This window comes from Pygocentrus nattereri, chromosome 17 (genome assembly GCF_015220715.1).
Source record: "Pygocentrus nattereri isolate fPygNat1 chromosome 17, fPygNat1.pri, whole genome shotgun sequence".
Lineage (NCBI taxonomy): Eukaryota > Metazoa > Chordata > Actinopteri > Characiformes > Serrasalmidae > Pygocentrus > Pygocentrus nattereri.
The window spans coordinates 17,112,882-17,134,727 of record NC_051227.1 but is presented as its reverse complement, the minus strand read 5'-3'; the positions used below and the strand labels follow the sequence as shown (position 1 = coordinate 17,134,727).

The 21,846-nt window shown below is 40.4% G+C and overlaps 2 protein-coding genes and 1 pseudogene across 2 annotated transcripts; all 3 read left to right on the top strand.

The window, feature by feature from the left end:
* Positions 1 to 560: 560 nt before the first annotated feature.
* On the top strand, positions 561 to 9,425 carry si:dkey-10f21.4 (uncharacterized protein LOC100137126 homolog). Its single transcript, XM_017722249.2, has 7 exons — positions 561 to 606; positions 710 to 876; positions 3,248 to 3,337; positions 3,440 to 3,498; positions 7,021 to 7,115; positions 8,790 to 8,863; positions 8,976 to 9,425. Exons 2-7 carry the CDS (start codon positions 722 to 724, stop codon positions 9,292 to 9,294), a joined length of 792 nt encoding a protein of 263 aa, XP_017577738.1. The 5' UTR covers positions 561 to 606; positions 710 to 721; the 3' UTR covers positions 9,295 to 9,425.
* On the top strand, positions 3,856 to 4,007 carry LOC119265826 (annotated as a pseudogene).
* Positions 9,426 to 13,844: 4,419 nt separating the features above from the next.
* LOC108442282 (cytochrome c-type heme lyase) lies at positions 13,845 to 18,885 on the top strand. The gene is made up of 7 exons (XM_017722252.2): positions 13,845 to 14,012; positions 15,480 to 15,599; positions 15,787 to 15,956; positions 16,356 to 16,504; positions 16,989 to 17,108; positions 17,203 to 17,289; positions 18,618 to 18,885. Exons 2-7 carry the CDS (start codon positions 15,500 to 15,502, stop codon positions 18,808 to 18,810), a joined length of 819 nt encoding a protein of 272 aa, XP_017577741.1. The 5' UTR covers positions 13,845 to 14,012; positions 15,480 to 15,499; the 3' UTR covers positions 18,811 to 18,885.
* Positions 18,886 to 21,846: the final 2,961 nt, after the last annotated feature.

Genomic DNA, 21,846 nt, shown 5'->3' with positions numbered 1-21,846 from the left:
TTTATTCTTTTATTTTCAACTCTGTATATCACACAGTTAGAACAATACACCACAAAAAGCTTTCTATTTACATGTATTATTCATATCTGATCTGTGTAAGGTGTATTTGTCCGATATCCACTTACAAACCGTGAATCAAATCCAGAGAATCATCAGGGATTTATGTTGTCCAGCTATTACTTCACTGCATCCCCTCACCTCTGGAAGGAATCATCATAGACGTGTGGAATTAAGGAAAGCCGTGGTGTGACGGTGTTTGCGTCTCTGTATCAGCTGCACTGTGTCAGACTCCGACACTCTGCAGGGTTATTTATGCATTTCTCCGGATCCGTTATGCACACTGGTGTGCGATAGATAGATACAGCAATCTGAGAATTGCTTGACCTCTGTGTGATAATAGTGCTGTGTCAGCAGATATGCAAATGCAGCCCCACGGCGGGTGTTTGGCAGTGGAGTGGCACTGCGGCAGCACAGGTGATGACCGGAGCTTTTCAGAACCCAGTCAGAAAAAACGAAAAACATCTGTTTTTGTTACAGCACAGGGCGGTAATGATGTAACGGAGAGGAGCAGGGACAGTGTGGACAGTGGTCTCTTACAGAACAGCGGTATGTATGGATTTGTGCATTACTGAGCTGGTATTTATCACTCCTCTATTTCTCTATTTCTCTCTCTCTCTCTCTCTCTCTCACTTTGTATCTCTCTCTCCAGGGCTAGCTGGCCATGGAGCCTCTGAGCCTGGTGGTCCTGCTGGTTTCGGTGGGCAGTTTCCTCTCCTCTCAGTGGCTGTTTCACAGAGGGAGCCCCTGGCTGTCTGAGCGGCTCACTCCAGCTTTCCTCACACTCAATCACACTCAGAGAACAGAGTGGAACTCCAGGTAATTATTATTGATTATAATATTAATCATATTAATAATGGTAATAAATGGTAGATGACTCTCTTTAAAGTGATAGTTTAGCAAAAAGCCAAATTAACACAGTTTTCGCAATTACCCCAAATGTAGTTGATCAGCCGAGACCTGTTTGGTGTCTGAGGTTTGCTTCTTTAGTTTTGTACTAAAGCTGTGATGCTAATGAGCACAGTGCTAATTGACCTCTCCATGGTCCGTGCACAAAGGAGCTCTCTTTCAAGTCGGACCAGCTTTTTAGAATACTGGTATTCAACCTGATGAATTTAGGCTGGAGTTTTGATCTGTTATATGGTGTTGAGGCCCAATCCCATTTCACCCTCGCCCCTACCACTTAGCCCTTAGCCCTCTGTTTTGGGCATTCACGTCTAAAGTCAGGGTGTCCCAATTTTTGTTGAGATAGAGGGGCAGGATTAGGTGTTAGGGCTACATGGCCCTCCAAATGGAGGTTTTTCTGAGACACACTCCAAACCGAGCAATATGAGAAAAAAAAGGAAAAACCGGCAAGACGGCTGAACAAGAGACCAAAGAAACCCACAAACATGAGAATTTTTTCAGTTAAAAATGATGATAATCACTGTTTGATCTTAGTTTAATGTCGTTTCAGTGTATTATGGTCTTTTTATTCACAACAAGCATAAAAAATCGCTAATACCATGCTAATGGCTCGGTAGCTAGATAGCTAATTTTCCCGTCCCACCTTAAATAGTCCAGATGTTCTGATGCCTTAGTATCACCAAAGAATTGCCGGTGGATGATAATAAATAATTGTCCCCCACTTTGAAAGTATATGCTACCCTAAGTATAAATAAAGCCGAGCAGTGAGGAGCTGAACTTGACCCTCCTCTCCTTTCACTGAAGTCGGGCTTACAGTCAGGTTTACAGAGCACCGCTAGTAACCTGTTAATGAAATTATTATTTTTTTAATTAGAGGGTTGTCCCATTTCGTAGGGCAAGATTTCAACCACTACTCTTTGTAATTGTTAACAAGGGGTTAAGGTGACACTCAAAAACAACATCAGGTTTGAAGCAACACCATGAAGTTAGTTCTAAAGTTAGTCAATTATTAATATTACACTTTTTAAGTTCGGTTTGGGCTGGCTGGGTCATGATTCCTCTGATTTTCTCCATCCATCTTGTTGCTGCTCATCATCCTCTTCCACTGTCTTCTTCAGCTGTTCCAAGCATAATTACCTTTTCCGCAATGTCTTCTTTTCTCCAGATAAGGGCTTCAGTTTGGTTGTCTGGGCTTGATTAGGTCGAGAATTCATTCATTTGTTTATCTTGCCATCTGAGGTGCTCTCAAACGTCTTCATCAGCATTAAAGTTCAAAGACGTCAATATTTTTCCTGTCCAGCTTTCACATCTACAAAGAACCCCAGAAAAAAAAACACAGCCTGGAAAAGTCGATATTTGTCAATACATTGGAAGATTTTCCACCAATTTTGAATTCTTGATCATCATCTTGCAACCCAGCTTCTCTCATTATACGTCCAGCATACAGGTTGAACAGGTATGGGGATAGTGGGCAGCCTTGTTTTGCTCCTTTGCTGATGTAGCCTTTTTGTCCATTTTCTGTCCTAACTTGTTGATCAGTGTAGCAGATTCTCAATATAACAGTGCAATGCTCTGATATTCCCTGGTAAATTTATGTGGTCAAACTAAAAAATAACATGATATATAACAGTGCAAAATGTCACACGTACAAAATAAATATGATTTGAAATTAATATCACACTCTTAATTTATAGTTTTATTAGGCTGAATGGAATTTTGCACATTTTCTGTAAAGCTTAACTAAGCTAGCAGCAGTTGGTATGAAAGACCAGATTTGAGGGTGGAGCATGGATAGATCAATCAGTGGGGTATAAGCTTCCATTGCTTATGAAATTTAGAAACATGTGGGTGTCCACACAATGGAATTCATTCATAGGTGTTCAAGAATGCCAACCCATAAAGTGAAGGAACAAAAACATAAATAAATACATACACACATTATCTATGGTGCTTATGCTCCTGGGTCATGAGGATGCTGGAGCCTATTCCAGCAGTCATTGGCCAGAAGGCAGGAAACACCCTGAACAGGTTGCTAGTTCATCATAGGGCAGACACACACATTCACATCTAGAGGCAGTTTAGCATCTCCAGCATGTCTTTCGACCGTGAGAGGAAACCCACACAGACACAGGGAGAAGATGCAAATTTCACATAGAGAGGACCCTGGCTGCCCGGCCGGGGAATCAAACCCAGGCCTTTCTTGCTGTGAATAACATTTCTTTACATGGCTCTATCTTTGTATTGTTATCCTGGTTTCTATTATTTGGTTTCTTGTGTGGCTCAGGGCCGTTTCCACTGTGCATGCCTTGGTGGTGGGACTCCTTTGTCTCTATATACTGCTGTTTGATGAAGCAGTCAAGAAGGACCCAGTCTGGTAAGAATGCCTTCCTGTTCGATTGTGCTGGTTTACAAAAGCAGAGCCGTCTCAGTTGCCTTGATTTCTGATGATCATTTTCTGATCCTTCTGTTACAAAAGGGGTGATCCAACACTGGTGAAGCTGAATGTGGGCATAACCACAGGCTACCTCATCTCAGGTGAGGCCTATATTACTGCTTGACGCATTTTCACCTTTTTCACTCACTGGGTGTATCTGGTTTGCCTTATTTGTCCTGTTTCTAATGCTCTGTGTTATGCCTCAGATAGACAGCGTGCTGCAGGCTAGCCAAGGCTTAAATACATTAGCCCAACACAAACAGACACCAGAGTCATTGACTCACCTCACAGTGATCATGTCATTTTACATGACATGGTTACATGACATGGTACAATAGGCATTATTAACAAGGGATAACTTAACCAGCATAATCCTCTTATCATATTAGTCAAATTTGGGAGTTTGCAGCTTTCTCTGTTTTCCTGGGTCTGAATACTCATTGTTAATCCTTGTATGTATACTTACCTGGCGGGCTGAGATACCATGATCAAGAAGGTGGTTCATCCAGGGCGAGACTCAGCCATTGCACTCCGGTTGTGCTGACCCCTGCGAATTCCCCAAATGTGGGAATCTTGACTGCATGATTTCTGGTAGTGGAATTGTGGGCTGGAGGTTAGGGAACTGGCTCTGTGACCGGAAGGTTGCTGGTTCGATCCCCAGCGCCGACAGTGCATGACTGAGGTGTCCTTAAGCAAGACACCTAACCCCCAACTGCTCCCCAGATGCTGTGGATAGGGCTGCCCACTGCTCTGGGCAAGTTTGCTCACTGCCCCCTAGTGTGTGTGTGTGTGCTCACTAGTGTGTATGTGGTGTTTCACTTCATGGATGGGTTAAATGCGGAGGTGAAATTTCCCTGTTGTGGGTCTAATAAGGGTCACTTAAACTTATGTGCATGAAAGCCTGACGTTTATCACAATCATGCAATCATGTGAAACATGAGGAGTTGAGTGGCTCAGAAAGAAGGAAATTGCATAAATATGTGTAAAGTGTCTCAAATCATGTCCCAAATGTGTTAGTGCTAACTGGAGTAATAATTGCATTTTATTTCTTATTATTTATGTATTTGTTTTGGTTCCTCTGCTCACAAGTGACATTCTTAACACCACAAATGCCACAATGAAAAAAGTCACTGGAGGGGTTCACTTCCATTGTCCTTGCCTGGTGGGAAGCTTGGCTGTATTTGGTCCAGGACTGTTTAGAATCTGAAATTCCAGCCCTAGAACAGAGTAAGCCTGCAGTATATGTTTCTGTTTTTATGGTAAAAATCTGTGATCCTGAGTTTAAAGCCAGTTTTTATTAAACTTAAACTTGGAACTAAGTTGTAAATAAATCTTAAACTGAAACTTTGCTTGTGTGTAAAAAGTGATTTCAGAGCCACTCGGTTCTCCCTGATGGAAATTGTTTAGTGTTTTGTGCTTATGATCATTTTAATAGACGTCAGCGTCACTAATTAATGACGTTCTATTAAAAGACTGGTTTACCAAGAGAGACGCTGGAGGACTTTCACCTGAAATGAGTTCATGAAGAGAGTCTTGTTATAAAAATGATAACAGGACATCAGAGCCAGAATTAATCTTTTAGTACTTTTACTTTCAATACTCAAGTACATTTGAAGGTAAATACTTCAGTACTTTACTCAAGTGGAGGTCTAAAGGGAGGAACTTCTACTTTTACTGAAGTAGTATTTTACCTTGAGTAGCTCTACTTTAACTTGGGTGCAAGATTTGTGTACTTCATCCACCGCTATGGCTATGAAGTCATAATTTTTCCTGTAGTTAGTGCATCAGGCACTGGGTAACTGCCCATTCTGTTAACAGAGTTAAAAAATAGCACAAGTGTATAACATGACGCAGTGAATTTACTTGGTCCAAATTCATGTACATGTGGATCATTTAACTGAACAGAACACTTTAATTCAGCTTACTTTACTCATTTGGAAACACCTTTGAACAGGTGACCTATCAAGATGTTTCCTGCCTTCCACCCAATGAATTCTAGGATAGACTCCAGCACCCCCTGTGGCCCAGGAGGATAAACAGCTTAGAAAGTGTGTGTGTGTGTGTGTGTGTGTGTGTGTGTGTGTGTGTGTGTGTGTGTGTACACATTTGAATTAAGTACCTTCAATGCAGCAATTCCCACTGTATAATAACGATTTACCTTCTACTTGCTGCTATTAGATCTTCTATGAAAAAGGTCTTGCATGTCTATTAGACCGTTATGGACCATTTGGCCAAGTTACTTCAAACTGTGGTTCCATAATAAAAAAAATAACTCAGTTATGTATTCAGATCTTAGATGTTTACAAGGATTATGTTATGATCTATTTAAACTCAAGTTACTAAAAGAGACAGTAATATAGAGACTAAACATACACTAAATCATCAAAAATAGCATCCTTTCTGTTTGGGTGTCTGTCCCAATCTCCTAAATTTGGGAAAAACTTAAAATTTTCTGCATTTTCAAAAATGTTTTTTGTTTGTTTTGTTTTTTGAGATCTAAGAGTCTGTCCTATGTTTTATGTCACCACTGAAAAACAAAGTTTTGGTCCATAGGTGGAGCCTTATATTAGCCACGCCCCTGCATTTAGAGTAGACTGCATCTCAGTCCTTCGTGGCCAAACGGTGAGCAGTTAGATCTCATTGTTTTGAAGTAAATGTGTCCCAAAGTCTGAAAGTCAGTGTGGAACATTAAGAATCGTCACTACTGAAAAACATATTCTTTGTAATTAAGAAATTTGTTTTGCTTAAGTGAGAATTATTAGGGAGGGAATTATGAACTTACAGGTGTACAACTGTCCATCTGTGTTGTCATGCACTGTTTTTGAGTTGAAACAAGCTAAAATTGTCAAAACAGTCATGACTGAAAGATTCTGTAAAGCTTCAATAGCGTCTCAGTCCAAGGCCCAAAGGTCCATTTCACCCCTCGCCCTACCACTTAGCCCTTAGCCCTGTGTTTTGTGCGTTCATGTCTAGGGGTAGGGTGTCCTAATTTTTGTTGAGATAGAGGGGTACAGAGAAGTGTTAGGGCTGCAATGGCCCTCCAAACAGAGAGTTTTGAAAAAAAAAAAAGCCGGCAAAATGGCTGCACGAGTGACCAAAGAATCCCACAAATGTGAGAATTTCTCGGATAAAAAAACGATAACCACTGTTTGATCTTAGTTTATTGTCGCTTCAATGTATTATGGATAGATTTCTTCATGACAAGCATGAAACTTCACTAATAGTACGCTAACTTTCCCATTCCACCTTAAATAGTCCAGCAGTTCAGATGCCTGAAGCGGCAGAATGTAACTACTGCACCATTTAAGGTGGAACGGGAAGATTCGAACAAGAAGCAGGAGAATATCCAACTTCAGCTTCATATCACTGAAGAATTAGGGGTGGGTGATAATAAATAATTGCCCCCTCTTTGCAAGCAAATAATGCCCTAGATGTAACTAAAGCCCAGCAATGAGGAGCTGAACTTTTCCCTCCTTTTTTTTATTTGAGGGTACATATTTTCGTAGGATAAGATTCCAACCATCACCCTCTGTAGGTAACTTTCGAAAACAAGGGGTAGGGGTAAAAAGAAGAAATGTGATTGGGCCTTCCTTTGTCAGTTAAAACTCCTGTTTCCTCTTCAGATCTGCTGCTGATGCTCTATTTCTGGGATTTCATAGGAGAGAAGTATTTTGTCATACATCACCTTGCTGCTCTTTATGCCTATTACTATGTGCTGGTGAGTGTTTTTATTATTACCTTTTTTAATAATAACTGATGCTGACTCGTTCACTTCTGGAAAGCTGTGCACATTTTCCTTTCCTTTAAAGCCTCCCCAGTTCAACACCTCACATTTTTCTTTCTGCATCTTTAAGAGTTATATGAGATAAACGAGCCCTGTTTTGATTGGCTGCCCTTTTGGCCCCTTATTTAAAAAGCACTTGAGGCTGAAATACTACCCATGGCTTCACTACATGAGCTGGGGAATGAAAGGAATATGGAGCATGAATGGAACATATTTATATCACATATCAAGCCAAAAAATCTAAATAAATAAAAATATTAATACAATAAAAATGCTACATGGTGAAACAAAACAAACAAGGTCGAAACTAGATATTGTTCATCGGGTTTTGTCCGGAATGTCCTTTATATGCCCTTTTTCCATATATTTACTGCTATCATTAATTAAGGGTAGGCAGTATTTTCTTGTAATCGTGATGAATTACATGACATTACGCTTTTCTCAGCATTTCATCACTCCTCAAAGAGCGTTGGCCAACTGCCTGTTTCTTTAAAAGGAGAGTGTGATGAGTCCTGTTTAATTGGATTAGGTGATGCACAGTTAAATATTCTGTATTTGTAATTTGGGTTTTTTTTAATGTGACACTACTTTGGCTTTTTTTCATTTCTAATTTTTCAAACTTCAGAAAAACTAAACATTGTGATGTGTATCATTATCGTGAAAATGTTTTAGTACGGTGATTGCCCACCCCTACCATGAATTAATGTGGTCATTCTCCATTTGTAGTGGGTAACCACACCACAAAGGTTGCAGGGCTTAAAAAGATGCTCACAATATTAGGCACGGCTCCTGTGGTCAGTATGTACATTTACACAGTTGACCTAGGATTAAATAATCATTTTCAATATTAAAAATCAAACCATTTTTAATATAAAACAATATTTTTAAGAGGACTTAACTTGGGAGCTATAAAGTGTAAAACTATAAAAAATCATTTTTATTGAAAATTCGTTTGTCGCAGAGATTGTGGTCAGTGGTGTTATCAGGACGCTTATATTACATGTTAACACAGTATTTTCAGCGAGTCACACTCGCTCACTGTATTTCATTCATTTATGAGTAATTTAGTTTACCAGGCAGCTCATAACATCACTGGTGTTATGGGCTTTAATGGCTGAGTATTAAAATACTGTGAAAAATAATGCAGTATATCATTTTTATTACTGATTTTAAATACACAAGGTCACCTGACCAACAATGAGTCAGCCCATTTACAAAATCCTCCATTTTAAGCAGAATGTCACTGAAGTCACCGTCACTGGGGTTACACCACATTCATACAACACCAGCGACTGTAAAATATGTTTGAAACGAAGCTCTTCTTTATGCATATATGATAATAGTAGATGTTAATGGACATATTGAGATTATTTACTTTTGGGCTGAAAGAAACTGATTTTTTTCAAAAACTGTATCCACCTGAATTCCCACTACAAATGGAGAATGACCTGCACCACCATAGACCACGACACTTCGGTCACCCCTTCCTCGCTATGTTATAGGAACTATATTATCTCTGGTGCCTTTGCCTGGTTTTACCTTTAACTCTAGTTTATTGAAGCTGTATTTCAGCCTTTGTCGTCTCACATGGCCTATTTTGCCTTTTAGAATCAGGGATTATTGCCCTACTTTGCAAATTTCCGGCTGCTCTCGGAATTTTCCACCCCCTTTGTGAACCAGCGGTGCGTATGCCATGTAATATCACATATACAGTACACACAGTAACGTTTAGCTGCTTATTAGAGTTATTAGCTCATGGTCTTTTCACACCTTTCTCCGCATCTTGTTTTTCAGATGGTTTCTTCAGGTTTTGGGTTACCACAAGCTTTCTAAGCAAAGCCTCGTGAATGGCGTAGCTATGGCCTTCTCTTTTTTCCTGGTGAGGATTGCAGTCATTCCAGTCTATTACAGCCATATGTACTCTGTGTACGGGACAGAAGCTTTCTACAGGCTCCCCCTCGGGGCCCGCAGTGCCTGGCTCCTTTGCAGCCTCTGCCTGGACGTCATGAACGTCATGTGGATGCGCAGGATCCTCCGAGGCTGCCTCAAAGTGCTACGCTCCAGCCGATGCCAAAAAGCAACAATGAAAATGGGGAGTAGAAAGATGGACTAAGAGAGAGAAAGAAATGATGCCAAACAGAAACCATCCATCACGTGTGTCCATCCTCCTCATTTCAGACTGTTTTTAATAATAATGGATATTTATGGATATATGACTCCTACATTGATCAGACATAACATTCTGACCACCTCCTTGTTTCTACGCTCAGTGTCCATTTTCTCAGCTCCACTTACTGTATAGCTGCACTTTGTAGTTCTACAGTTACAGACTGTAGTCCATCTGTTTCTCTGATACTTTGTTACCCCCTTTTACCCTGTTCTTCAGTGGTCAGGACCCCCATGGACCCTCACAGAGCAGGTACTATTTGGGTGGTGGATCATTCTCACCACTGCAGTAACACTGATGAGTTGGTGGTGTGTTAGTGTGTGTTGCGCTGGTCTGAGTGGATCAGGCACAGCAGTGCTACTGGAGTTTTTAATGAGAATAGTCCACCAACCAAAAATATCCAGCCAAGAGCGTCCTGTGGGCAGCGTCCTGTGACCACTGATGAAGGACTAGAGGACGACCAACACAAACTGTGCAGCAGCAGATGAGCTATCGTATCTGACTTTACATCTACAAGGTGGACCGACAAGGTAGGCGTGTCTAATAGAGTGGACAGTGAGTGGACACAGTGTTTAAAAACTCCAGCAGCACTGCTGTGTCTGATCCACTCATACCAGCACAACACACACTAACACACCACCAACACATCAGTGTTACTGCAGTGCTGAGAATGATCCACCACCCAAATAGTACCTGCTCTGTGAGGGTCCATGGGGGTCCTGACCACTGAAGAACAGGGTAAAAGGGGGTAACAAAGTATCAGAGAAACAGATGGACTACAGTCTGTAACTGTAGAACTACAAAGTGCAGCTATACAGTAAGTGGAGCTGAGAAAATGGACAATGAGCGTAGAAACAAGGATGTCATAATGTTATGCTTGGTCAGTGTATTTGTAATGATGCTATATAGTCGTATATACACTAAATGTATTTATTTAATTTCCAGTCAAAACAGCCATTAGGTCAGTTTTATTTTGCATTTATTACAGCGTCCATTCTTTACCAGAGTGTGTGTGTGCTCACAAGTGTGTATGTAGTGTTTCACTTCACAGAGGGGTTAAATGTGGAGGTGAAATTTTCCCATTGTGGGACTAATAAGGGTGACAAAATCTAATTAATCTTAATCAGTGAGGTTCTTCTTGAACAGCTACACGTCCTTTCAGACCCACAGTACTGAGTGGTCTTCTCACAGTGGAAGGATGGACAGAAACACCTGTGAATGTTTTCAGATCTGAAGCCGCTTGATTGTCTCCTCTCTCTCAAAGATGAAAGTACTGTTTATCTGATGGGGGCAGTGTTGATGGACGATTGTTTCTTCTTCATTATATTACTGGATTATATTATATGTCATCTACCCAGAAATATCTACCAAATATACCAAATTTATAGATACCATATATATATATATCAAAATACTTAATGGCTGTTTTGCCTGGAAATAATATAAATGAAAGTTGGTTTCTGACTTTTGCACAGTACTGTATATACTGTATATTTTGACATATATACAGTCATTGGTTCCAAACCAAAACTTTGTTTATGCAAGACTTGGGCTCATTTCTTATTCTTACCCCTACCCCTTGTTTTCTAGCATCATCTTGTCCCTTGGAACAGAGTTAGAAGGAGTAGTGGTTGAAATCGTCCTCTATGAAATGGGACCCTCAAATAAAAAAAAAACATCACTTCATTAACAGCTACCAGCGCTGCTCTGTAGGTGACACTGCCCGTCTGCAGTGACAGCAGAGGAGGGTAAAGTTCAGCTCCTCACTGCTGGGCTTTAGTTACATTTAGGGAATCATATGCCTTCAAAGAGGGTGATATGAAATGAATTATTATCACCCACCCCTAATTCTTCTGTTATATGAAGCTGAAGTCAGCTATTTGCCCACTTCTTGAATTTTCCCGCTCCATGGGATTTAAGGTGGATCTGAATTTAAAGATAATACAGTGGTTACCGTCATTTTTTAACATAGAAAATATTCACATTTGTGAGATTCTTTGGTCACTTGTGCAGCCATCTTGCTGATTTATTTCTTTTTATTTATCATAACACTCTGTTTGGAGTGTCTCTCAGTTTGTAGCCCTAACACTTTACCCTACCCCTCTATCCAGACAAAAATCAGGACACCCTACCCCTAGACGTGAACAGGCAAAACAGAGGAGTAAGGGCTAAGTGGTAGGGCCGCTTCTCCATCAGGGTCGCGGGGGGATGCTGGAGCAGTAGCAGAACCCACCAAGTCATTTTTAATTCTGTTCTGGGTTCCACTGAGTTTGGTTTGGTTTTACCTACCTGTTTTACACACACACAATCACAGGGCTCAATTTAAACAGGAATTCCACCACTTTTTCTCAATTTCTACATTTTTCACCTGTTAAGATTAAATCAAACTAACAAAAATTGAGTTTGACCTGGAGTATTTAATGCCTCATGGGAAGCTATTACACAAAATAGTTAAAAATATGTTGGCTGATGTCTGAGACATCGTTTTATAATGAAGTTTTTAAATATGATTTTAGCCTATGTTTTCTTTTTTTTTTTAAATACATGCAGTGTGTTGTGAGGCAAAATAGTTCCCAAAGAAAACCTGTCTTTTTTTCAGTTTTATGACTATTTTACCATCATCAGTGTGACATACAAACAGCCAGAAGACTCGTGTAGGTTCACCGGTGGTTCTGAATAGTAAATAAAGTGGCTACATTTGTGTTGTAGTCATGCTGACCCCTGGTTCCTATCACCACCTCTGTAAAGACATAGTATCAGATTCTGTAAATTTCTCTACAGTGAACCATTTCACACCAAACCACTCTGAATGACTTTGTTTACATCACAACCACTGAATTATGCTGAACATTTTGAACAGTTGGTGGACTTCCCCTTTAATAAGACAAAAGAGGCGTCTGCTGTTCGGTTGTTGACTTTGGCCACACGCTTGTGCAAAGTTTTAATGTGCACACTGGTGAACTGATAACTCTCTCACTCTACACAGTTGAAAAGGGTCAAGGATAAATATATACGGACAATCAAACCCAATGATTGTGGTTACACTAATCATTGCTAAGCTGCTATGGAGCAAAAACCACATTTGCCTTCAGTGTAACGGATGCAATAAACAGCACAGCAACAGCACATTTTAACCACATTTTAAAGAGAGCGCGGCTCTACAGCTTAGGAGATGGACGAGACGGATACAGCAACAGTCACACTACAGGGACCATGCATGCCTATATGAGCTGATTATTATGGTTATTATGGTATTATGGTATTATGGATAAGCTAGAAAGTATGTACTCAACATATGGTGTCCATTATTTCTAATTTTAAACGGCATTTGAAGCAAAGTTTGTCTATGTAAGACAATCTGCTCTGTAATATGATACGAATGATACAGGGAAAGAGTGTTAATGAATAACTTAGTGTGTAAAGCTGGGTGATGTAAGACTTTCTTGGAAACAGTGACGTAACAGAGTAAGTGCTGAAGTTTTAACTGCAAGTAAATAAGGCCTGATTTGCTTTGCAGTTCAAACTTTTCCAGTGAATCAGCTTTATATTGAGAAGTGGTGGTGCTGGTGTGAAGAAGTACAAAACAGCCTCTGAAAACGAGACGGGCTTAATCGCTGTAACCTTTATAAGTAAGCATGTCTGAGAAAATGCATTTTTTTAAATAAAAGTCTGAATAAATCTTTTTTGTTTTCCGAATCTTGTTTTTATGCCGCTTTGACCTTCTTAACCCTTGTGTGGTGTTGGGGTCTGAGGGATCCATTTTCAGTGTTTACCGAAAGAAAAAATGATGGGATTAATTATTATTTCTAGACATTGTATGCAGGACAATTACCCGGGTGATCCGATGGTGGATTGGCAGCAGCATTCAGTCAGCAGGGTGCCGTCCTTATTAAGCCAGCGGACCAATGCACACTTGATATCTGGGAACACGCTCCCTGAATCACAACATGCATTAAACCCTTCAGACGTCTGGTTCCTATCACCACCACTGTAAGCAATTCTGAGTAGGTAAATTTCTCTAGAATAAAGCATTTTAGATCAAATCACTCTGAATGCTTCTGTTTACATCCCAAGGATCAGATTATATAGAACTTTTGAAATATTGGTGGACTTTTCCTGTAATACTGAATTACACCATGCATTTAGCCCTTCAGACATCTGGTTCCTATTACCATCACTGTGAGCAATTTTGAGTAAGTATGTCTATCTGCATGCTTCTGTATACATCCTAAGGATCTGAATATATGGAAATTTTGAAATATTGGTGGACTTGTCCTGTAATACTGAATTACACCATGCATTAAACCCTTCAGACGTCTGGTTCCTATCACCACCACTGTAAGCAATTCTGAGTAGGTAAATTTCTCTAGAATGAAGCATTTTAGATCAAATCACTCTGAATGCTTCTGTTTACACCCCAAGGATCAGATTATATAGAACTTTTGAAAGATTGGTGGACTTGTCCTGTAATACGGTCACTCTCCAGTCCAGCAGGTAGCAGTATAGAGGCGCAGATGCGTGTAGTTGAGCAGTGGACCGGCGTGCTGGGTGTGCAGGGTGAATGTGGCGACATTGAGAAGATCTTGGGCTGAATTATAAATCAGAAATATTAATATAGCGCAGGGACGGGACGGGACGGGACGAGCTCGGGCTGGGAGACTGAGGTAATTCATTCAGGGCTTTTAATGCACACAGTTCAGGACAGTCGGCTCCCTGTCTACTGTGTTATGTTAACCTACTGTTTTAATGTTAACTACAAGGACTTTTGTGTAACCGGCTTATTTAGACTAAACCCAGCAAATGAAAATGTCATAATTATATCTGAACATATTAATATTGAGCCACACTGCTGCCTTAATGCTGAAGGTACTGCCCAGGCTAACTGTGGAGTAGGTAGTAGCCACGAAGCTGAAATCAGATTCTTATTCGAATTGTCCCGTTCCACCTTAAATGTAGCAGCAGTTTACTACATTCAGAATGGGTTAAATAATGAGCTCAGTTTATATACTTAAATACAATTTTCTATAGTCTGTTTAAGGTGGAACGGGAATTAAATACAGGTTTCTGTTTTCTATTTAAGGTGGAATGGAAAAATTCGACTAGGAAACCAACCTTAGCTTAGAAGCCTAACTAGTGACATGCACTGAGTTTTATATACTTAAATGTTTAAGGTGGAATGGAAAAATTTGAATCGGAAGCCTGGTGACATGAACTCAGTTTTATCCACTGGAATATGAAACATCTTTCTATATAAATTCCTAATGATAATACTTTTCATTGTGCTCAGGTCTGTGTTGATCAGTCTGCTTCTTTCATCTCAGTTACATTGAAAAGGAAACTCCATTGATTTTTCTAATTTTCTGAATATTAAACCGTTAAGGTGTAAACAGCCTCATAGTGGTTAATATGAAATACTTTGTTCTAGAGGAAGTTCCAGAATCAGAGCTGTTCACAGTGGTGGTGATAGGAACCAGACGTCCACCTCTAAAAGCTCCTCACAGACAGCGATTAGGTTATGAATTCACAGCCTGATGACTAAGATGTTGTTTTGCGACACTTTTCAGATCAGAGTTTGATCTAAAACATATTCTTTCAAATATGGTTGGAGTTAAACTCTCCAGGACCAAGATTGACCACCCCTGTCCTAGATGTTGGAACATTGCTGTAAAGATTTGATGGCATTTAGCCTCAAGAGCATTAGTGAGCATCCCAAAGGTGCTAGAGGGAGTTGACTCCAGAGGGCACAGTTTCACTGCACTGCAACAATACTCAAGCAGAATTATTGTAAAACTGCTCAGTGTATCTAATTCTAAGTTTTGAGCTGGTTGTGGGGATACAATAACAAATATTTTCTTCCTTAACTTATGTTTCTACACCCATCTCAAAAATTGAAATGTCAGATAGTTTGGGTTGTCTTAAAGTAATTGTACTTGATACCATTTTTGCAGTGTGGTCCACAGCCCAATGCTGGGGGGCTTTGTTCCTCTTTAGTTGACACTTGATGTTCCAGACTGTCCCATTCTATTGACAGTACTTCTCTATTGAGATTATACAAGCTGCGTGACCACCTGTATTAGCAGTGGGTGCATCATTAATGAGTATAGTGACTGTGCTGGTTGTCTACCTTCTAGGTTCAGATTTGGCAGAGACCATGTCCAGTCCTTTGGGCACAGTCAAAGCAGAGGGCCTTGTAATGCCTGGCCTAGGCCAAGCTCCGCAAGGCTGCCCCATGCACCAGGACGCCATAAAAAGTAAGTTCTTCTTGCTCTTTAATTGTATTAATTTATTTAAACAGTCCAGTAATTTGCTCTACCTGAATAAAATTAACAATATAGATACATGTCCTTTATATTCCCAGAGGGGAAATGGGGGGTCCTGTACTCCGTTTTCCAGCTGTGTTTCAGCTGTTCAGATTTAAGTTTGTGTCTTTGTTTTTAGCTGCACCTCCACCTGGGTGCCCAATGCACCAGGCATCAGCTAAAGAGCATCCAAAGAGTGTTCCAGATGTTCCAGCACATCAGGAGAGGGCCTATGAATTTGTGGAGTGTCCTATGAGAGCTGCCAGTGGAGGCAAAGCCACAGCACCCGATATCGACCCTGCTAATATGGTACAGCAAGATCTGTCGCTATGGATTGTAGTAGAGATCAAATAATCTAGATGATTTGACTGTTATGCATTTATTGCATTTCAGAAGAGCAGAATGTTTAGGTGACGCTGGGTTACAGGGTTAAAATATCTGCATTTTATTTATTCTATGCTTATAATCCTATAGAACTATACATAATATACGTGTTATGTACTTGTGTATTTAGTTTTGGTTTCTATATTTTATAAATGTTTTTGTATCACACTGGCTGATATGTACACAAAAAATATTGAATATTAGCGCCACAGTGCGTCCTCAATGAAAACCGTATGTTGCCAAAAATACATGTAAATTGGGGCATCCATTAAATAATAATTAATTAATTATTATTATTTTTTAATCAATTAATTGTGATTTCAGATGCCTCCACCTAATCAACACCCTTCGCCCGGTCAACCTTTTTCTCTGTCTGTGAAAAGAGAGGAGTCTACTATCCCTCGCTCCAGTTCAGGTCAGAACTGGGTCTACCCCTCCGAGCAGATGTTCTGGAACGCTATGCTAAGGAAAGGGTAGGTAGATATCAGAGTTCAGTAAATGGAGTCACATGCAAAAGTTTGGGTGGTTCCTGCTCAAATTCCATGTTTTGTTGGTTTTCTAAGTGACAACACTTCTACAGAGAACACACTCCAGCACAATTTAATACAAAATTAGTTTATTTGCTCAATTTAACATATTACAGGGAAAAGCTAAACAAAAAATATTTTATATTTTCTTTTCGGGTGGCACAGTGGTGCAGTGAGTAGCAAGAAAGTCCTAGGTTTATTTCCTGGCCGGGTGATCGGAGTCCTTTCTGTGTGGAGTTTGCATGTTCTCCCCATGTCTGTGTGGGTTTCCTCCAGGTGCTCCGGTTTCCTCCCACAGCCCAAAGACATGCAGTCAGGCTAATTGAACATGCTAAATTATTGGTTTTGAAGAGTGTATTTAGCTTACTCTAAGCTAACCAAGTAAGTCTTGAGTCATGTGATCACTAACATTGTAATTCATGTCCACCAGGTGGCGCTGGAGAGAGCAAGACATCTCTCAGAAAGACATGACAAACATCATTAGGATTCACAACCAGAACAATGAACAGGCATGGAAGGAGATCCTGAGATGGGAGGCACTGCATTTAAAGTAGGTCAAGAGGAACCCATTTATCTAGCCATACTGTTTTCCTGGGGCCTGTAGATGTTATTGATCAGCCATGATTCTGCACGCTCCCCCACAGAGAATGCCCATGTGGACCTTCTCTTCTAAAGTTTGGAGGCAAAGCGAAAGATTTCACTCCAAGAGCCCGTTTTCGACACTGGATGGGGTGAGTCACTGTCACTGTGAGAGTGAATTTCAGCCATGGGCCACGAAAGAGGTGTTTTTTTTTTGTTTTTTTTGTTTTTTTTTTACTTTTTCCTGAGGTGCTGTGCAAAATCCGAGACCAAATTAGATATAATACACTGTTAGAAATGAAGGTTCTGTGCAGGTCCATTTTTCGTTCATCAACTTACAAACAGTGTCAATGTTCCCTCAAAGGTACAGTGGTTTTAAGGTCTGATTGTGAACCTTAAATCAGTTTTTCCAGGTGAAAAGTTGGTATTTGTACCTTTTCATAACCAAATGTTTTAAAACAGCAGTGGAATAAAAGCCTGGAGGCGAGTCGGGGTGTGTGGAGTCAGTACAACTTAGAAAATATAATTTCAGTGGATTATGGTTCAGTTATGTTCCCTGACTAAAGGTACTGAGCTGTACCCTTGAGGGTCCTGCCCCAGAGACGAGAGGGGTGCTGCCCCAGTAACAGTCTACTAGCTTTATCTTTGAGAGTGTAGTCCGCATGTGTAAGAAAGGGGAAAAGAGAGGGATTTGTCCCAGGTGGAGGAGTTTGAGTATCTCAGGGTCTTGTTCACGAGTGATGGGAAGAGGGATCGTGAGACCGACTGCAGGCAGTAATGCGGTCACTGCACTGGACTGCAGTGGTAAAGAGGGAGCTGAGCCATAAGGAGAAGCTCTCTGTTTACCGGTCGGTCTACATCCTGACCCTCACCTGTGGTCATGAGCTGTGGGTAATGACCGAAAGAACGAGATTGCGAATACAAGCGATGGAAATGTGCCTCTTCGCAGGGTGGTTGCAGCTACACTCTATTTGATAGGGTGAGGAGCTCGGCCATCCGGGAGGAGCTCGGAGTAGAGCTGCTACTCCTCCGCATTGAGAGGAAACAGCTGAGGTGGTTCGGGCATCTGATCCGGATGCCCCCTGGACGCCTCCCTGTGGGGGTGTACCAGGCACGACCTCCTGGGACAAGACCCCGGGGTCGTCCTAGGACCTGCTGATGGGATTATATCTGCAAGTTGGCCTGGGAGCGGCTTGGGGTCCCAGGGAATGAGCTGGAGGAAGTTGTGGGGGACAAGGTCATCTTGGATTCTCAGCTCTCCCAACTGCTACTGCAACCCTATCTGGACTAAGCAGCTGTTTGTTGTTGTTGTTGTTGTTGTTGTTGTTGTTGATTTAAGTATTTCAATATAAAAAATATACATATATTTAGTTGTTTATGCTCATATGACTACTATAAATTAACAGGCTCGTCTCTGATTTTTGCACAATACTGTCAATAAACTACACTGTTTTTCCCTTTAATGTCTCTGTTGCTGCAGGTATGAGCTTCCATTCGACAGGCACGACTGGATAGTTGACCGATGTGGAAAAGAGGTCAGATATGTGATAGACTACTACGATGGAGGTCAGGGATCCAGTCACACCGTCCTAGACGTCCGTCCAGCGTTTGACTCTTTAGAGGCGGTGTGGGATCGTATGAAGGTGGCCTGGTGGAGATGGACGTCCTCATGAGTCTGTTCCACTGCGAGTAGATAGGACTTGTATTCAAATATATTTATTAAAACACTTATTCGGTTCGACAGGAAATGCTGCGATGACCTCATCCTTGCCTCTTGTGCACAAGAATAAGGAAAATGTAAACGTCCCAGTAGGAAAGTTGACTGTAAGGTTATAGCAGTGCTTTCGCTTCATATGCTGCAGTTTCTGATGATAACAGGATGAACCTTTTAATAATTAAAGGGGAATTCCAGTGACTATAGATTTCTGCATAGTTAAATGTTTGAGATGGTTAAGATGTAAACCGAGTCATTCACAGTGGTTTGGTGTGAAATGCTCTGATTTAGAGAAACATTCAGAAGTGGTGGTGGTGGTGGGAACCAGATGTCTGCCTCTGAAAGCTCCCTCACAGAAACGGGAATGACTTTGTTTACATCAATTGAATTTATACTTTGAAGGGGAATTCCACCATTTTTTTTTTAGTGTTTGAACATGATCCGTCTTTACTGTTTGGACGGTTTATTCATGGACAAATCTGCTCCAAGACAAAAATATAAAGATTCCATGAATGTTCATTAAACTGCAATAAGTTGCGATGTTATTATTTAATATCACTGCTGTCGGAACAAAAACCTTGTGTGTCCATTTTTGTTATTTTTCAGTTTTTGACATAATTCAGAAGTTTACATTATGGGTAAATTTCATGATAAATGGACCAAAAGAAATGGCCCAAAATTTCGCAGAAAAAAGTCTGGTTCCATTGACTTACGTTAAAATGAAAGGATGTTTTTTCCTTCTCCTGTAAAGTTACTGTTTTGGAGATGGAAGGTTTTGTTCAGACAGCAGTGACCTGTAGAATCTAATGTCATACCAAAGCAGACTGGTTCCTGAGGAAGATGCTAATTGTTTGCAAGTAATTGTGTGTAAAAAAAGTTGTAAGATACTGTAATGTATTGTTTCTCCTCTCTGTTCAAATTCGTTAGAGATGAAGCTCCAGCTCTAATCCAGTTACACCAGTAGTTTAATAGAATATTGAGGTACTCAGTGCTGAAAGTGTTGGACTTGACTTGGAGCTGAACTCACTCACTGATTTACTCTGCTGTACCAGTATGTACTAATTAAGTACTGGTTTTACTGAAAGAATCTCTAGTAAATCATTCGTTTTTTTCTGCATATGTGTTTCTTTCTTTAAAATGGCATTGGTCTCTTTAAAAACATGTCATCTGTATGAATGGCTTAGTTCTGTTAACTCTTCAACACGGTCTGCTATTAGCTGGTGTTAAATAATAATAGTGCAGAGGAGAAAATGCAGTTCGAACACCCAGAAACAAACTTAATGCACATTGTAGTGCACAGTTTCTGAATATTTGCTGTTTAACATATTGGAAAGTAACATTTATTGTGTATTAAGGACTGATGAAGGACTAGAGGATGACCAACACAAACTGTGCAGCAGTGTCTCTATCTTGTGGACCAACAGGTAGGAGTGTCTAATAGAGTGGACAGTGAGTGGACACAGTGTTTAAAAACTCCAGCAGCATTGCTGTGTCTGATCTACTCATACCAGCACAACACACACTAACGTGCCACCACCACGTCAGTGTTACTGCAGGGCTGAGAATGACCCACCACCCAAATAGTACCTTCTCTGTGAGGGTCCATGGGGGTTCTGACCACTGAAGAACAGGGTAAAAGGGGGCTAACAAAGTATCAGAGAAACAGATGGACTACAGTCTGTAACTGTAGAACTCAGTGGTGGACGAAGTACACAAATCATGTACTTGAGTTAAAGTAGAGACGCCCAATGTAAAATATTACTCCAGTAAAAGTAGAAGTTCCTCCCTTTAGACCTCCACTTGAGTAAAAGTAGTAAAGTATTTACCTTCAAATGTACTTAAGTATCAAAAGTAAAAGTACTAAAAGATGAATTATGGCTTTAATGTCCTGTTATCATTTTTATAACAAGACTCGCTTCATGAACTGATTTCAGGTGAAAGTCCTCCAGTGTCTCTCTTGGTAAACCAGTCTTTTAATAGAACGTCATTAATTAGTGACGCTGACATCTATTAAAATGATCATAAGCACAAAACACTGAAGGTAAACAGTTTCCATCAGGGAGAACCGAGTGGCTCTGAAATCACTTTTACACACAAGCAAAGTTTCAGTTTAAGATTTATTTACAACTTAGTTCCAAGTTTAAGTTTAATAAAAACTGGCTTTAAACTCAGGATCACAGATGAGCTCCTTTACTATGTTGATCTGTAGGCCTCTGTTCATAAACATAAACCAGCCCAGACTAATTTACTATAAAATGAAATGGCGTTTGTAGAAATTCAGAAAAAAGCCGCGTCAGTCTCGACTGCATATGTGGACATATTTCTATATTGTGCTCTATTTACACAAAGTTAGGTTAGTTCATCATTTATGTTGAACAGACTCTCCCAAAATTTTACGTTGCTGCGCTGACGTTGAACCGTGTGCTGCACTGGGTCGGTATGACCAACAGGTCAAATCAAGCTCAGAACAAAGTGACCGCTGTGCCCTGATTGGTGCTCTTGATTTGTGCTTCTTTCGTTTTGACGTTACGTTTTTATATACACAGAAACAAAAAAGGAACGACAGATTTCTCAAAATGTAGTGGAGGAAAAAGTCAGATATTAGACTCTGAAGTGGAGTGAAAGTGAAAAGTCGCCCAAAATGGAAAAACTTCAGTACAGATGCAGGAAAAAACTACTTAAGTACAGAAACCAATTACATTTACTCAGTTACTGTCCACCACTGGCAGAACTACAAAGTGCTCCTATACAGTAAGTGGAGCTGATAAAATGGACAGTGAGTGAAGAAACAAGGAGGTGCTCATAATGTTATGCCTGATCAGTACGTTAATATTGTAAGTTTACTGTAAAATTATTATTAGTAGTATTGGTATTATGAGTATTATTATTATTTAGCTTCGCTCTGTAATGGTTCTTATGTTGACACACACTCGGAACTGAGTATTAGTAGTTCAGTGTTGCAGCACGGGTTTTAAACGTTTCCGCACCATCGCAC

Bases quoted from the DNA above. Each gene is read 5' to 3' on its own strand.
- si:dkey-10f21.4 (XM_017722249.2), top strand. From the start codon at position 722: ATGGAGCCTCTGAGCCTGGTGGTCCTGCTGGTTTCGGTGGGCAGTTTC. The intron at 877-3,247 runs GTAATTATTATT...TGTGTGGCTCAG, and splicing joins AGAACAGAGTGGAACTCCAG to GGCCGTTTCCACTGTGCATG. The intron at 3,338-3,439 runs GTAAGAATGCCT...CTGTTACAAAAG, and splicing joins GTCAAGAAGGACCCAGTCTG to GGGTGATCCAACACTGGTGA.
- LOC108442282 (XM_017722252.2), top strand. From the start codon at position 15,500: ATGTCCAGTCCTTTGGGCACAGTCAAAGCAGAGGGCCTTGTAATGCCT. The intron at 15,957-16,355 runs GTACAGCAAGAT...TTGTGATTTCAG, and splicing joins ATATCGACCCTGCTAATATG to ATGCCTCCACCTAATCAACA. The intron at 16,505-16,988 runs GTAGGTAGATAT...CATGTCCACCAG, and splicing joins AACGCTATGCTAAGGAAAGG to GTGGCGCTGGAGAGAGCAAG.